Source organism: Ctenopharyngodon idella, chromosome 16 (genome assembly GCF_019924925.1).
Source record: "Ctenopharyngodon idella isolate HZGC_01 chromosome 16, HZGC01, whole genome shotgun sequence".
NCBI lineage: Eukaryota > Metazoa > Chordata > Actinopteri > Cypriniformes > Xenocyprididae > Ctenopharyngodon > Ctenopharyngodon idella.
Genome location: NC_067235.1, coordinates 14979720 through 14998237, shown reverse-complemented (window position 1 = coordinate 14998237; position 18518 = coordinate 14979720). Strand labels below are relative to the sequence as shown.

At 36.9% G+C, this 18518-nt stretch overlaps 1 protein-coding gene across 6 annotated transcripts; it reads right to left on the bottom strand.

Annotated features, from left to right (window-relative positions):
* Nucleotides 1–3: 3 nt before the first annotated feature.
* LOC127496740 (isochorismatase domain-containing protein 2) lies at nucleotides 4–18286 on the bottom strand. Of its 6 annotated transcripts, none has more exons than XM_051864471.1 (13): nucleotides 15934–16010; nucleotides 15466–15583; nucleotides 12960–13002; nucleotides 11195–12871; nucleotides 10594–10913; nucleotides 8627–8701; nucleotides 8385–8465; nucleotides 8213–8308; nucleotides 6205–6373; nucleotides 5804–6079; nucleotides 5622–5723; nucleotides 1696–2064; nucleotides 4–870 (listed from the first exon to the last, which is right to left on the bottom strand). In XM_051864471.1, exons 5-13 carry the CDS (start codon nucleotides 10897–10899, stop codon nucleotides 761–763), a joined length of 1584 nt encoding a protein of 527 aa, XP_051720431.1. In that variant the 5' UTR covers nucleotides 10900–10913; nucleotides 11195–12871; nucleotides 12960–13002; nucleotides 15466–15583; nucleotides 15934–16010; the 3' UTR covers nucleotides 4–760. The 6 variants fall into 6 exon arrangements, with proteins under 6 accessions (XP_051720431.1, XP_051720432.1, XP_051720433.1 ...); XM_051864472.1 differs by having other exon boundaries at nucleotides 5810–6079; XM_051864473.1 differs by having other exon boundaries at nucleotides 6205–6358.
* Between the last annotated feature and the right edge of the window lie 232 nt (nucleotides 18287–18518).

The window sequence follows — 18518 nt, the reverse complement described above, 5'->3', positions numbered from 1 at the left end:
GAGTTAAGCATTTCCTTTTATTTGTTTTTAACTGAAGACAGCATATCCCATTAGGGAGGAACATCTATGTGACAAAATGTAGTAATATCAAGCAATAAATGTTGATCGGTTTCAGTCAATATACACCCATATGTATTGTCATAATATATCTCTGTACTGTTAAACTCCATTTATTCTCCCACAAATTGTGTACATGCTATTTTTGGTCAAAAACTTCTTTCAATAAGTACTGAACTGTGACAGTAGATCAACATTCAGCAAAAACCATTGTCAGTTGGCTAAGGCTTTGGAAGTGCTAACATTATTTACATTGTAATACGCTGACGTAAAAGGCAGTCGGGTGTGTGTGTAGCGTGAGCTAAGAGAAAAGGGATGTTACATTAATAAAAAACATTATCAGGATTGATCCACCCTAACCTTTAAGGTCAGGAGCAGTTGAGGAACAAACATGATGAATATATTGCATTGCACGTTTTGGTTAACCTCACACTTTGATGCTTGTTATCATTGTTAACCAGCATATCAACATGCAGCTGACTATAGCAGCACCATTGTGCCAAATAAATTGTAAGGCAGAACTGAACTAAAAGGAAACAAACACCTGAATGATAGTCATTGTTAAGATGGTGCTGCTTTTGTTGAATATGCACATGAAACAAGATGAATGAGTTGGCCTCACCACCTTGACACATACTGATCACTATTCTCAATAATTGTCTTCTCTTACTGTGTATTCATGTGTGTATATCTGCCAACAAAATTATTCAATCAGTGAATCCCAATCAAAATCATCCTGGATTTCTTCACTGTTGCTATGAAGATTCTTCAAAGGTGGATGACCTGTTGGGGTCAGTGGTTGAGTTTGAAGTGCTGCATAAAGACAGAATAACATCATATTAGGACATCTGAGCAATTAGACCAACATAGCAGCACCCATTTCCTCTGAATGAATGACAGTAAGGGCACTTAAAGAGATAGTTCACCCAAAAATGAAAATTGTCATCATTTACTCAACATCATGATATTTCTTTATTCTGCAGAACACAACAGAATATACTTCGTATATACTTTTTTCGTTTTTTGTCCATACAATGAAAGTCAATGGGGTCCAAATCAACATGCGTGGGCAAAAACGGTTAAAACGTTCTTCATAATATCTTATGTTCCACAGAAGAAAGAACGTCATAGAAAGGTTTGAAATTACATGAGGGTAGGGTGACCTATCAAAATTGGGAGCTTCATCCCACATTCTGCAAGATGTAAGCATGCATAAGGAAAATAAACTAGTTGCTACATAAGGAAATTGATTTTAGTAGAAAATGTGATTTTTACCTGGCCTGTTACTCAGTGACAGACTGAATAGTTCCGGTAGAGTAAATTACATTGTCTCACTCAAACCTGGGCCAATTGAGTGCCAATCACAATTAACAAAGCTAACTGGCGATTTAAAACATGTTATTATCAAACATTATACCAAATAGGCTTTCCAACTAACGTAAATCAATATTTACGTAGTATAATAGTAGTAAATGTATCTCTCTCTAACACAATCACATCTACGTCCTGCAACAGAGCAATAACCAGGTGGTCACTCTACATGAGGGTGAGTAAATGATGTCAGAATTTTCATTTTTGGGTGAACTATCCCTTTAAGTTTAGATACAAAGTGGTCCTGCAAGGGATCTTTCAGCATACCGTTAGGAGTCAGAGGCTGGCTCGTGGTGGGCTGCAGCCCTGGTGGTCTTTGTGCTGTCTGGTTGTGGGTGTGAGGGGTCAGGGTTCTCCTGGGACTTTGGAGAGGAGGTTCACCAGTGCCAGGAGGGAGCTGGGAGGAGTATATGAGTGGAGAGGGTTGAGTTAAACTAGCCAGGGTGGGAGGGTTAGTGGGCGGAATATTGAGAGGAGGTGGGGCCATTTGTGCAAAAGAGGAGGGGCCACTAGAAGACGAGCCAATGAGACCCTTCTGAGTGAAGAAACGGTTGAGTGAATCACAGAGTGAGGTGAAGAGAGCTGAATCCAATGCCCAGTCACAGAGCTCGGCCTGACGCATGCTCTCTACCAGGTCTAGATGAGAACAACACAGACAGAGATGCTTAATAAATCTCCCTTACACTGATATACTGCAGTTTTGTAGTACTGTCCATTATTTTAAAAACATTTTATAGGGAAAAAGTAATGTTTAGCCAAAGAAATACTTATAGAAATATAAATACTTATATAAACATATGTTTGCTTAATACATTTCTTTCTATTATTTGATGAATAGAAACTACTGGTTACAATGTAAAAGTTTTTATTGTAACTTTTTATAAATTTAATGCATAATGTGCTGAATAAAAGTATTAAGTTCTTTCAAAAAAATTATATATATATATATATATATGTACATACATACACACACACACACACACACACACACACACACATCCATATATATACAGGTGCTGGTCATATAATTAGAATATCATCAAAAAGTTGATTTATTTCACTAATTCCATTCAAAAAGTGAAACTTGTATATTATATTCATTCATTACACACAGACTGATATATTTCAAATGTTTATTTCTTTTAATTTTGATGATTATAACTGACAACTAAGGAAAATCCCAAATTCAGTATCTCAGAAAATTAGAATATTGTGAAAAGGTTCAATATTGAAGACACCTGGTGCCACACTCTAATCAGCTAATTAACTCAAAACACCTTCAAAGGACTTTAAATGGTCTCTCAGTCTAGTTCTGTAGGCTACACAATCATGGGGAAGACTGCTGACTTGACAGTTGTCCAAAAGACGACCATTGACACCTTGCACAAGGAGGGCAAGACACAAAAGGTCATTGCAAAAGAGGCTGGCTGTTCACAGAGCTCTGTGTCCAAGCACATTAATAGAGAGGCGAAGGGAAGGAAAAGATGTGGTAGAAAAAAGTGTACAAGCAATAGGGATAAACGCACCCTGAGAGGATTGTGAAACAAAACCCATTCAAAAATGTGGGGGAGATTCACAAAGAGTGGACTGCAGCTGGAGTCAGTGTTTCAAGAACCACTACGCACAGACGTATGCAAGAAATGGGTTTCAGCTGTCGCATTCCTTGTGTCAAGCCACTCTTGAACAACAGACAGCGTCAGAAGCGTCTCGCCTGGGCTAAAGACAAAAAGGACTGGACTGCTGCTGAGTGGTCCAAAGTTATGTTCTCTGATGAAAGTAAATTTTGCATTTCCTTTGGAAATCAGGGTCTCAGAGTCTGGAGGAAGAGAGGAGAGGCACACAATTCACGTTGCTTGAGGTCCAGTGTAAAGTTTCCACAGTCAGTGATGGTTTGGGGTGCCATGTCATCTGCTGGTGTTGGTCCACTGTGTTTTCTGAGGTCCAAGGTCAATGCAGCCGTATACCAGGAAGTTTTAGAGCACTTCATGCTTCCTGCTGCTGACCAACTTTATGGAGATGCAGATTTCATTTTCCAACAGGAGTTGGCACCTGCACACAGTGCCAAAGCTACCAGTACCTGGTTTAAGGACCATGGTATCCCTGTTCTTAATTGGCCAGCAAACTCGCCTGACCTTAACCCCATAGAAAATCTATGGGGTATTGTGAAGAGGAAGATGCGATATGCCAGACCCAACAATGCAGAAGAGTTGAAGGCCACTATCAGAGCAACCTGGGCTCTTATAACACCTGAGCAGTGCCACAGACTGATCGACTCCATGCCGCACCGCATTGCTGCAGTAATTCAGGCAAAAGGAGCCCCAACTAAGTATTGAGTGCTGTACATGCTCATACTTTTCATGTTCATACTTTTCAGTTGGCCAAGATTTCTAAAAATCCTTTCTTTTTGTATTGGTCTTAAGTAATATTTTAATTTTCTGAGATACTGAATTTGGGATTTTCCTTAGTTGTCAGTTATAATCATCAAAATTAAAAGAAATAAACATTTGAAATATATCAGACTGTGTGTAATGAATGGATATTATATATAAGTTTCACTTTTTGAATGGAATTAATGAAATAAATCAACTTTTTGATGATATTCTAATTATATGACCAGCACCTGTATATGTATAAACAATGTGCAAATTTATATACAGGGGCACTGTCCTGGAAAACTTTTATTTTCACACATACAACTTATTCTCGATACAGCATTAGCCTTGAGAACCTTATTGCTTTTATAAAACGGTTACCACACAATACAAATATTAAAGCCAGAAATATGTATCAATGCAACATTCATGAAGTAAACTTTTTCTAAAAGCCTTGCTTCCACTGGAAAAAATAGTCTCTGACCGTGAACAGCAACAGAAGTCACATTATTACACCATTAGATGGCGGCAAAGACTGTCTTTATGAGTGTGTCAGTCAGTAGCGAAGACTTTTATATTGAAAAGACTGAATTGTCTTGAAAACGGAACAAGACGCAACTGACAAATGCTTAGACTAGCGCTGTCAGTCACAGGAAAACCCCTTAACTGATAAAAGGACAAGATAATACATCGGACATTTAAACAGAAGTGCTTCACCCAACGGTTCTGTGTATTACTACACAACACCCTTAGCAACCACTCTTAGCAACATAAACTGTTTGTTCTCAGTTGATATTGTTCATTGAATCTTACTGTATTATGTAGAAGAGTATAGTGAGAAAGAGATCGAGTGAGCGAGTTTATTACCTGCATTCAGATTTCGCATTTTCCTTCAGGTCAGTCCTATGTTCATAATAAAAAAATCTGTTTAAATGTCCGATGTATTATCTTGTCCTTTTAACAGTTAAGGGGTTTTCCCGTGACTGACAGTGCTAGTCAAAGCATTTGTCAGTTGTGTCTTGTTCCGTGTTCACAGCAATTCAGTCTTTTCAATGTAAAAGTCTTCACTACTGACTGACAGTCTTTGCCACCATCTAATGGCGTAATAATGTAACTTCTGTTGCTGTTCACGGTCAGGGGCTATTTTTTCCGGTGGAAGGAAGGCTTTTAGAAAAAGTTTACTTCATGAAAGTTACATTGATACATATTTTTGGCTTTAATATTTGTATTGTGTGGTAACCGTTTTATAAAAGCAATAAGGTACTCGAGGCTAGTGCTGTATCGTGAATAAGTCACGGCTGAAGGGGTTGCAGGCACTCCCCGCTTCACATCGTGGCTAACAACGCCCTTCAGCCGTGACTTATTCACGATACAGCACAGCCTCTCGTACCTTATTGCTTACATCTATGTGTGTGTAAATGAAAGTTTTCCAGGACAGTGCCCCTGTATATAAATTAGCAAGTTTGTTTATACATGTAAATATATGTGTATTAATAATATAAGTTAAAGACATCCTTATATCCTTATATATTTAAAAAGATATTTCCTCCTTATATGGCATCAAAGTAGTCAGCTATGTTTTGTTAGCTGTGTTTAGTGAAGCTATTTTTTCCAAAGGGTAGCCTGATTGTTTTCATTTATGAGAAGCTTGTAACTTGCCAAGCTACAGTTTTAAAATAGTTTCTCAACAGTAGAAAATAGTGCTTCTGGATCAACAAATTCCAAGACAGTCCCTTTGAAACTAAACTGTAAATCCAGAGCATAAAATGAAAGCATGTTGTGCATTATGTATCTCACTGTAGTCTATAGTTGAGTACTGACCAGGGTGACAGGTGAGGTCAATGTTAGCCCAGTCCAGACTACTAGCAATTCTGAAACTCTCTCTCAAAGAGTCAGCGTTACTGAACCAGTCTGCAGGAACAACTAAAAGAGAGAAAGAGAGAATCAGGTCATCAGGACACTCATATCCCATCAACATGTCACTACTGAGCAGTTACACTCACCATTACCGTGTAGCAGCTTGTCAGGTTCAGTGTTGGAGGTTGGATGAATGTTAGCGTTCTGGTTTTGGTTTAGGTTGGGGATAAAACTAGAGTTAGTATTGGGTGTATTTGGGTTGAAGTTGCCGTTGGTATTGAGGTTTGGGTTAAAAGTAGAGTTTGGGTTGGTATACTGGTTAATATTGGGGTTTGGACAGGGGCAGGGGGAGAGAGGAGGCAGGGTTGGGGTGTGGAGTGGTGTACTATCATGGGTAAATCCAAGTAAATTGGGAACGTCCGCTATGAGAGAGAGTGAGAGAGAAAGAGATTAATAAGCACACCTAATCTTAAAATGTATCAATTCTAAATCTTTGAAAGCAAATAGTAAGCTAAAGCAATAAGAGTGGCATAATCGATTTACTTACATTGTGAGGTGACTCTCCCTCTCACGGAGCGACAGAGGGACTGAAAGGAATTGTACAGATCCGGTAGGTTCAAATCAGCAAAGGAGAATCGGAGAGGGGGATCAGCATGAGGGTTCGAAGGAAGAGATGTAGGTATGGGGGCACTTGGACGTTGCTGTGGAAACAATGACTGCAGAGATAAATTTGAGAGTAATTTGGATAAACAATATGCCATACACCAGTTAAAGGAATAGTTTGGTCAAAAATGAAAATTCTGTCATTATTTACTCATCCTCATGTTGCTCCAAACTCTGAGATATTTTTTCCATAAAGCAGAATTTTTGAAGAATCTTCAAGCAGCTCTTTTCTACAACAGTTTATAGTGATCATGTGGTTTAAGTTCCAACAAGGACAAAAAGCACCATAAAAGTTTTCCATATGAAAATCTTTCAATCCACGCTTGTTAAACCTGGCACCTTTAAACACGTTATGACAAATTTGACATCAATGTTGTTGCGTGTAACACATTCCAAGTAATCCGAGTTACGTAATCAGATTACTTTTCCAAGTATAGTAACTCTTAAAGTAACGCATTACTTTTAAATTTACAACAAAACATCTCAGTTATTTTTTCAAATAGGTAATGCAAGTTACTTTGTTTTCCCATTTATTGACTGACACCTCTTCAGTCCCCATTAGAGTGAGGCACAGAGACATAAACATGAGGTGTAAACATGATGGTTATTTTATTTCTAGACTAAATGTGAGCAGGCATTTACTCATCTCACTTGCACAAAACAGATTCAGTATTCCTCAAACTGAATAAAAACAGTGAAATGCAAACTCAGAATATTAGGCAAACCTGCAACAATTAACTGTTAAATTACACAAATATACTTTATGTATTTAATGTCACTTTATTAAGAAATAAACATAACATTTGTGTTTCATTTTTTTAATTGCTGAAGACTGTTGAACTTTCTTCTCCTGCATCCTATTCTTCTGCAATCCAGAACAGCAGCACAGCTGAAAGTTTAGCTTGAGCTGCGCCCTCTACTGTACAGATGTGAATTTGCATGTCCTAATGTCTAACGCTTATTTATTTCGCTTTTAGGGCCTTTACATTTGCCAAAAATGTAACTTTATTTTTTTATTTTATTTTATTAAAAATAAACAAGCAAGCCCAGCCCAGATGAGAATGCAAAAGTAACACATTACTTTCCATAAAAAATAACTAAGTTACTTTTTTAGGGAGTAACGCAATACTATAATGCATTACTTTAAAAAGTAACTGATTTTATGTTTCATTTCTAAACATTTTTTTTTTACTTTCTAATGTTTAATCAAAATGTCAGAACTCGATCTTCCAGTGAAAGTGGGTCTCTGGTGATGTATACCAGTATTCACCAAACATTTAGTCCACTTAAACCCGTAATTGACTACAAATTCACATTCATTTTTGAATGCAACGCCCAAATCTCAAAATCCAATCACCAACCAATGGATAGAACCAAATCCCCGCCCTACACTTTGTCTTTTTCGCTAAACTCGGATGCACAAAACGGAAGAAAATATCTGTCGCTACGTCCATTTAATCTCCACTTTAAGCTATAATAGGACTTCAGAAGACTTGTAATACAGCACACAAGTCATATGGACTACATTTTTGATGCTTTTAGTCCTTGTTAAAGACTGACAACCATGGTCACACTGGTATAACTTTCACTGTAAAAAGAGCCATGAAAAGACTTTTTAAAATATCTCCTTTGTGTTCCATGAATAAAAATTATACCATACAGGTTTGGAATGACATGAGGATGAGAAAATATTCTGAACTATTCTCTTAAGGTGATGCATGCACCCAAATTCATTATAAATGAAAGTGATTATGAAGTCCACCAGTGACAAACACTATTTTGTTTACCTTACACTATCATTTCCTCATTCTTAGACCTCAAGCTTTGTTCTAAGAGGACCTTCCTTAATAATCCTTAATAGAAATAGAAAAGCAGAAGAAATGACTTCGAACCTTGCAAGGAGGGGGGGAGAACATGCTTTTGGTGTCTGGCTGAGGTGGGAGGGGCTCCGGTTGATTGACAGGTACTTCGGCCTCCGAGGATGGATCCTGAAACAGGGATGCCAGTGAGTGAAAAACTGATCTCACAGATGTGATGAGGAAATTTCATGTGATGTATTCTTACCTCCTCTTCTTTAGGATAAGGACGTTTGACCCCTCTGGGTTGAGATGAGTCAGGCGGTACATCCATCGTCCAGTATGACCCCTAAAACAGGTGATTATTTTTATTTCAGTATTAGTAAGCAAAAGAGTCTGTGGATTTGAGAGTCTTAAAATTGTTTAAAAAGTTATTAGCATGGCAGTAATAGAGGCAATGGCAGTAAACTCAGATATTAATGAACAAAATAAAATATTTGACTACATCACCTTCCCAGGATCGCTCTGTGGTCGAGGAATTTTCCGGAAACATTTGTTGAGGGACAAATTGTGCCGAATTGAGTTCTAGGAGAAAAAACAGAGATTTATATATATGTATCTGTATTTTAGGAGGGTTGAACAAAATGAAGACTTGGTGTGCATAAGAGACTTCTTCCATCTTACCGATCACAAAGTCTTGAACAGTAGTGTACATTTACATATCAGTCTTTATATGAGTCATTAACTAAAATCTGATTAAAACATGATTCCTCAAATAATCATAGTTTCCAGTTAAAGAACATCATATATCATTTAGCTTTACTTCATGTGAAGAGACTGCAACACATTTCCTTCATCACTACACACCTACAAATTGTCATTTCACATCGATAACATCTATGTGATGAATCATATACACATTTTATGTATGCAATAGTGAAAAGTAGTCTGTTTGACACCTTAAAAAGCAGAAGATGTATTTTAACAGTAGGATATGATGCAAATCCAGAGCTCCCTGGACAATTCAAATCAGTGTTATGTCTAGCAAAAGAGAAATTAAGCACTGGACAGAAGAAACCTCATGTTTACAAACACAAACTGGTTAAGTAATGCTGATGACATGACTTGCTCCATGGGCTCAGTAAGATGAGTCTTTCATGGCTCTGAAATTGAACATCTATGGTCCTTCAAGACCGTTATTTTAGTTTTTTTTATATAAATAAAATGTAATAAAACATGTAAAACGAGTTACAACAACTTCCTGTTTCATGGCGAAACATCAAACTTTGTCGGGCCGCCATGGACACGCCCTTCAGCGAAAACTCAAGATCTTCGCAATTTAATGTCACAAAGGCCTTTAGATTAGACTGACCGAATATGATGTTGATCTGATTAAAGCTCTAGGAAAAGTTTGTTAGAGTACAACGTCTGGAAATGGCAAAAGCTGCAAATATTTTGCAAAGAAAATTCAAAATATCTCACGCTTCCTGTTGGGTTTTCAGATTTTGCACCCAGGGGCTTTTTTGTAGGTACTGGGTTGTTACATGTGTCTACCAAATTTCATACCTGTACGTGAAACGTAGCGTAGCTCAATTGAAATTTTGTAGGTGGTGCTATCGAGCCATTTTGTCACACCTAATTCTGAAACCCATATCAGTAAATTTTCACCTCTTCTGACGTGTGTGCAAAAGTTTAATGAGTTTTCGAGCATGTTTAGGCCCTCAAAAACGTGATTCATTTTGGAGAAGAAGAAGAATTGACTGAGCAATTACAATAGGGTGCTCACACCATCGGTGCTCGGGCCCTAATAAAGAACACATAGAACTGTATGATGGAAAATGATGAAATGTTAAAAAATTGTGAAGTTTGAACTTGTTTTAGTTAAGGAGTCAATGAAATATAAGTGAATTTAACGATTTAACAAAAAATGTTATGTGAAATATTTGTACATCAAGTACAAAGCAATTGTAACTTATACATGAGTATACACATCATAATCATTATTTTAAAAATGTTTACAAATATTTTTATGATAAAAAGATTTTTTTTCCCACAAATATAAATTAGTATTCAAACTTTTCTGAGGATTCACACCATTTTACAACCTAAACTAACCTAGTCTTGTCAAAAAAGCTCAAATTATCTGATTTTTTTTTAATTCTAAGAAATAAATAATAAAATGTTATGCCAAAATACTTAATGAGTTTTTCCTTTTCAAGAGTTTCATTCTTTTAATGAGGCTTTTTCGTCATATCAGGACAATCAACCTGGCATGTTTAACTTCATGCCACTGACCATAATATACCAAAAATAGCTTTCAGCTACATTAATATTTCACAATAGTTTCTTTCTAGACTCAAATCATTAATGGTGTAAAGCCAAATCATAGACCCAGTTCGAGCACAAACGCATATATAACTGTGTCTCACTGCACTATTTATCAAAAGGAAGTGGTCATGTAGTGGTCTGGCCTTTACCTTCCATCCTCTTCCTGCTCTGCTGTAGTAAGGAAATGTATTACTGATCCATGTGTAAATATCATTCAAACTCAGCTTCATTTCAGGAGCAGAACTTATTGCCATGGCTATCAGAGTGGCGTAGCTGTGGGGGGGCTTCACTTTGGAATTAGATCCAGGGGACGGTGTAGGTATGGGAGGGATGTCCTTCTCTCTTCCTCGTTCTTTTTTTCGTTCCACTCTTTCTTTCCCTGATCGCAAGGTGCTGATTCCCAGCTGAGGAAGCCAGTCAATGCTGGTTAAACTAGAGTCCAGTTCAGAAGTCATGCTTAAGGGGATGTCTGAGGTGCAGAGAAAACAAAACATTATGTAATACTATGTGTTAACCCATGCATTCCAGCTAAGCTGTGTAACCAAGTCGTAAACAGTTGCAAGTCAATATAATTTAACAGTATGTTGTAATAGAAATCTCAATCTTATTTAAAACTCATTAAGTAATGGTTTGAAAAACAGATACTCAAAGCATTACAATCAAATGTTAGATACACTTATAGATCCATTTATTTAGAATATAGCTTTCTAAGAGATAAATATGTTTGTAATAGCTGAGTAAAAAACATACCTCAATCCTGTCAAAAGGCCACCGACTTCACCCTGTCAATTTTTAATGCTGTCATCTGCTGCACAGAGGCAGCTGAGGGATCTCAGCAAACGTTTATTTGTCCTTTGTCGCTCTTCTATGTTTATCGCTGCATTCATTCGCTGCTTGAAGCGTGTAAGTTAACACGTTTTGTTTGAAATTAGTGTTTGGGAGAAGAAAAAAAACTGTCGGAAAAAGTTCTTCCCTTTCTTTCTCTTTCCCCTCCCTTTCTGCCCGTGTTGAACGTCACACACTCCACCCTCCATGTGACATTTGAGAACTTGGTATGTTCCTCCTCCTCTCTCTCGTTCTCTCCTCCTCCTCTCATGGCTGCGCTTTCAGTGTTTTACTGGCGAGTAAGTTCCTGTTTCACTGCTGAAATAGGAGAGGAGTCGAGCTACAGGCGGGAAACCACTGTAATAATTTCCATTGAGATTTTCTTGGTCTTATGACACAGTGATCTTTGCATCCTGGTGGATTTCGCACTTGACACATTTCATAATGCAAAGGGGCAAAAAACAAACATGTTAGGTATCACACACATATTAACAGCATATGAATAACCAAGAGGCTAACACATAATATTTTATTCTTATTTTATAGTGATGCATGTACAGAATATAATCATTTGGCAATGCTTTACAATAAGGTTTTATACATTTATATCACTTAACATGCAAGTTAACATGAACTAAGTACAATAAGGTCTCATTTGTTAACATTAGTTAATTAACTAATATGAACTACCAATGAACAATACATTTGTTACAGTATTTATTAATCTTTGTTAATGTTAGTTAATAAAAATACAGTCATTCATTGTTTGTTAATGTTAGTTTATGGTGCATTAATGTTAAATACAACTTTTGATTTTAATAATTGAAATTAACATTAACTAAGATTAATAAATGCTGCAGAAGTATTGTTCATTCTTTATTCATGTTAACTTAATTTGTTGACTAATGAAATCTTATTGTAAAGTGTTACCAAAATAGTATATTTATAAATTAAAATGAACCTAGATTAATCAATGCGGCAACACTTTATAACAAGGTTCCATTTGCTAACATTAGTTAACATGAACTAACAATGAAAAATACTTATTATTTTAAAAAGCATTTATTAATTTTAGTTAATGTTAATTAATGTACTAATAGATCACTACTAATTCAAATCAAAAGCTGTATCTGTTAATATCATTTTAAGGACTTGAGCTAATACGAACTAACAATGAACAATGTTAGTTAATGCATTAACAAACATTAAATAGTGGGATTTTACTGTAAATGTTACCATAAATGGTGTAAAATATGCTTATTGTTAGTTTATGATATCTAATGCATTAACTAATGTTAACATGCAGAGCCTTATTTTAGCGTTACCAACAATCTTACTGTTCTTCTGACACCGAATTTTAGAACCATCTGACAACTTTTTGAAATTTAAAATATTTGTGTTTCCATGGAAGTAAATATTTAATTGAATACGCAAATGTTCAAAGATCACATGAGTCCAACAGGTTCAGAGAGCAGTTTGTGCTGATTTTTAGTAATTTATGTAATTATGTCTGCAGGGTGTGGTGTGTGACTGGCCCTATAGAGAGCTGAAGAAGGCCAGCAGGCCTGTATCAGGGGAGGGGTGAGCCAAGAGTTTCTGAATCTGTGTGCGAAAAATGAAGGAGGACAGGTCAGAACATGAACAGAGCAATAGTCAAATGCAAACCTAATCAGCACAAAATCCCATCTACCTCAGCGCTTCCTCGTTATGCTCTCATTCAGACACAAAGAAACCTACAATTACAAGCAGGGATAAAAAAAAAAAAAAAAAACAACACTGGTAACACTTTAGTATTGGGAACAATTCTCACTTTCAGCTAGTTGCTTATTAGCTTGCATACTACTAGAATATTGGCTGTTTATTAGTACTTATAAAGCACATATTAATGCCTTATTCTGCATCCCTTAATCCTACCGAATACCTAAACTTAACAACTAACTTACTAACTATCAATAAGCAGTAAATTAGGAGTTTGAGGCAAAAGTCATAGTTAATAGCGAATATGTGTTCCCCATACTAAAGTGTTACCAAAAAACTCTTGCAGAATCATTGTTTCCTTAAGGTCTTATAAAAAGGTATAGTTCCCTAAAAACTCCAACTTTTGAACAAATAAAAAGTAATAGGAATTAGGGCCGTCAAGCTTAAAAATGTACAATTTTAATGTAGCCAATGCAAATTTTGTGCCTAATTCCTTTTAATGCCAGCTTGGTGTTTAACGTGCATGTGCATTAAGATTTTTCCTACATTACATTTATTTATATATTATTTGTATATATACACATACACCAGCCACTTTATTAGGTACACTTTGCTAGCACCGGACTGAACCCTATTGTGCCTTCAGACCTGCCTTAATTTTTCATAACATAGATTCAACAAGGAGCTGGAAACACTCCTCAGAGATTTTTGTCCATACTGGCATGATAGCATCCCACAGTTGCTGTAGATTTGTTGGCTGCACATCCATAATGCGAATCTCCCGTTCCACCACATCTCAAAGGTGCTCTATTGGATTGAGATATGGTTGTTGTGGAGGACATTTGAGTTTGGTGAACTCATTGAGTGCGTTTACATGCACGTTCTTAACCCGATTATGCTTAATAAGCCGACAATGCAACGCGGTAACCCATTTTCTTTTATTGGAGTAAGGTCATAAACGACTTAAGCATAAACCGGTCGGAACAGGTAGTTTTTTGCCTCTAACCCCAATTTCATGCGGCATGTAAACGCATTAACCTGCTTACTGTCGGCTTATTGAAGTACGCATGTGTGATACGAGACAGAAACGCATCCTTAGTGCAGATTTAAACACATCCAGAGCGTTTTGCAGGAGAGGAAGAAGGAATATCACAAACGCAGACTCTTTCAAGACCCAGAAAATTGTAAAAATGTGTTATCTCTCGTGCGGCAGAAGTAGAAGTGGTTCAGTCAAAACGCTGCATTTGTAACTGCATGAGAGAATAATATATGAGCAGTAAGTTTCTTGCTGACATGCAGCAAGCTTTATTTTTATAGGTTTACTTGCATTGTCAGTTTACTGGTTTGCATGTAAAGGGGGAAAACTGGTTATTTCAATAAGCTGATATTTGTGAGTTATCAGCTTACTGGTGTGCATGTAAACGTGCTCAATGTCATGTACAAGAAACCAGTTTGAGATGATCTGAGTTTTGTATCATGGCACATTATCCTGCTGAAGATGGGTACACTGTGCTCATAAAGGAATGGACATGGTCAGCAACAATACTCAGGTAGGCTGTGGCATTTAAACAATCCTCAGTTGGTACTAAGGGTCACAAAGTGCACCAAGAAAATATCCCCCACACCACCAGCAGCCTGTTTTCATGTTTTTTTTTTTTTACGCCAAATTCTGACCCTACCATCTGAATGTCGCAGCAGAAATAAAGACTCATTAGACCAGGCAACACTTTTCCAATCTTCTATTGTCTAGTTTTGGTGAGCCTGTGTGAATTGTAGCCTCAGTTTCCTGTTCTTAGCTATCAGGAGTGTCACTCAGTGTGATCTTCTGCTGCTGTAGCTCATCTGCTTCAAGGTTCGACATGTTGTGCGTTCAGAGATGTTCTTCTGTATACCTTGTATACCTTGGTTGTAACGAGTGGTTATTTGAGTTACCGTTGCCTTTCTATCAGCTCTAACCAATCTGGCCATTATCCTCTGACCTCTGGCATCAACAAGGCATTTCCGCTCACAGAACTGCTGCTCACTGGATATTTTATCTTTTTTGGACCATTCTCTGTAAACCCTAGAGATGGTTGTGCATGAAAATCCCAGTAGATCAGCAGTTTCTGAAATTCTCAGACCAGCCCGTCTGGGACCCCTTTCAAAGTCACTTAAATGACCTTTCTTCCCTATTCCGATGCTCAGTTTGAACTTGTCTACATGTCTACATGCATTGAGTTGCTGCCATGTGATTGGCTGATTAGATATATGCATTAACGAGCAGTTGAACAGGTGAAACTAATAAAGTGGTGACGGTGAGAGTATATATGCATGTTTATACACACACAAACACATTAAATTTCTTGCATTAAAAATACGAAAAGATTATATATAAATTATTAATATATAAACATTAATATGCACAAGAAAAAATATGATTGATTTAGAATAGATGATGACAAAATACCTTCAAGGTTTAAAAGAATTAAAATATGGCTGACAGACAGGTTGGCAGGTACCTCTTTAAAGTTGGGATGCTTAGCATCCTGCACTAATTGTAATAAAACTCCCTCTGTAGTGGTGAGAAACGCCCCACTCTGCTTCAGTCGCGACAGTGCAAAAAGACGATCTGTCTGACTGAAAAACAACAGGTAGATATGTTTTCAAAACACATTTTTGACAATCACTTAAAGAATTGACTTATAGGACACATCAGATTTTACAAAACCATCTCATCTGTAAGCAAACACTATGAAATTCCTCCAGTTTCTATAGACCTTTAGAAAAAAAGCTTCCAAATGCCATCCATCATTTGACTGGAGTTTGTGTTTGAAAAGATGTGTGTGTGAGTCAAGTATGTAGGTGTCTCATGTTTGCATTGATTTAAAACAGTTTTTCATATTTTATCACATAACTCTTTTCATAAGATACATGAATATCACAACAGTTTTCAATTTTGTATATTTTAAACAAAATTATTATTGTACCTTCGAGAGGAGACAGCATCTGCCACAATATGGACCTCCATGCCTCGCTCCAGGAGATCATAGGTTGTACACTACAGTAAAACAACTACCTTAAAGATCATGATCAGGCGACAGTATGTGGCTGTGAAAGTAAAAAGTGCCATGGCACCAGTTTAAACATCCATTTGACGTTACCGCGATGCACGCTTGAGCCTCGATGCCACATAGTATGACTTGCTGAGGGTCTCCCAGGCTCTTGAGTGAGCTCTCGACACTGTCCGTCAGCATGGAGAAACTGGTCTTTGTGTGAGGTTTCAAGCCCTCGGCCCCCAGCTCAGGAACAGTGGGGCCCAGACCTTTAGGGTACTGCTCGGTTAAAATCTGAGGGATGTTCAGGATTCGACATGCCTGGAAGAGAAACGAAATTGATCATGTCCATTTAACTGCCAGAATCATGTCCATTTAATTGCTAAGATTTAAATGGATATTCCTCTGGTATTCCTCACTTACTGTAAGGGTAACATTTGTGATTCCCGGCAGTCAAAACAGACACGAACACAATAAGCCTAACATTTTTTGATGAAGGAATGTCCAGTATTTGTTTCAAAAACATTTATTCTTTAATATTTTGTATTTTGAGGGGATTTAATGGTACTACAAAATATAAAAATACTCACCTCTAAATTATAAACCATATATATATATATATATATATATATAGATGGATAGTTAGATAGCTAGTCGGATATAGGCTTTTAAGAGTATTTACATAATTACTTTTATTATTTATTATATACATATATATTTAGACATTAGACATTATCAAACACTGATTCATCATGGCTGATTTATAGATTGTACACAAATAAAAATTCACTGTGTTTTCATATTTTTCGTATTTCCCATTAATTTCCTATGACTGTAATTTTTGACCACAAAGATCACGAAGATCAAGTCTGACTATTTTTTAAGAGACAATTTAGCCTTTTCTAATCAAGTCCATGATTTATTGTGTTCAAATAGCAGTTTTGTACCATTGCAATGAAGTAAAAAAAAAAAAAAAAAAAAAAAATTCAAAACTTAAAATTTTTCAGTCTAAAATGACAGAAGACAACCAGAGGGATATAGATAATGCATAGAGAATCAGATAGCTGACGAGATGCAGTGATGACAACACGTTTAATATATGATTATAGATTGTGTTGTATGAATACTGCAGCAGTGCTTATTAACTGAAGGTGCTGACTGTACCTGTAGCAACCTTGCAGCATTGCTCACGATGTTTGTGAACTGGAAAATAGTGGGTCTGAACTTCTCCTGAATGTCACACAGTAACAGCACTGAGCCTTTGGTGGACAGCCTGCCAATTCCTGCCACTGAGGAGACAACCAGGTAATTATATCACATGTAAACTGTATGTGTCTTTGTGTCAGGGCCCCTGGGAGGCCTTGGCAATCTTCCAGGGGGTCCCAATAATTCTTAAAATTATTTCAATTTAGTTATAATAGCATAATCTTGATTAAAATGCCAAATCAATAAAAATAAAGATGCAAATCTGTAAAACTGATATAATATTTTTGAGTTTATTTGTTTTATTACAACAGAAGTACCAGAGGTACATATTTGCTTAGGAGAGTTTATGAATATTGATTCAGACAAAGGGGGGCCTTGGAGTTGATAGGTTGAGAACCATTGCTGTATTACATTTTACGTTACTTAACAGTTAGGAGAGTGTAACAACTCCAACTAAACTTTAATGAAAACCAGCATGTCTAAAACGCTGGTTTGAGTGACTTTCATTGTAACAATAAAAGTGAAAGTACGTTGGCAGTGCTCCTAATATCCTGCATGTCATTGAATCCTTCTCATAAATCATTAATAACGTTACATAGTTTTCAACCATAACTGCGTTGATAGAGTTCAATGTCATTCAACGAGCAGTACTTACTGTTTGCAGTGTAATATGAGGGAGTCTCAGACCTCAAAGATCAAGTGAAGATAGATCAGGTCACCGTTACCTGTGTTTTAAATAAGAGTCCACTGCTCTTATTAGTTAAAATGTTGTTAAAACTCTGGTGAAGTTTATATGGTTAATGAGTAAGCCGAGCACAACACTACCAGATTCATAAAGGACAGCAGCGCACAAAATGCAGATACAGCGACTCGACACAACACAAAAATATATCCTAATATCTACATGTGCCCTTGAAAGATATATTTCCTTGATTAATATTACAACAATGCAGCACAATTCGCACGCTGTTACATTATACAAACCTCCAGATAAGAGCCCACTAGTGGCGTTTCGCTCGTGATTTTGAACAAATCTTTCAAATGAACGATTCAGAACGAATCGTTCACACCAACTAGCTCCATTCAAAGACTGATTATAGCAAGAGCCAATAGAATTCGAGTAAGTGCTGTGAACGAAAATTTAATTGGTTGGGCTTAATCAACGAATACGCCCCCTTCACTGAACGAGTCGGTGTTTTGAGACTCGGAGCAACACTGAACGAGTCATCTCGTTTGTGAACGAACCGAATGAATAATGCATCGGTTGAGTAAATGATTCACTGGCATAACTCTAACACAGAAAATACACTCGC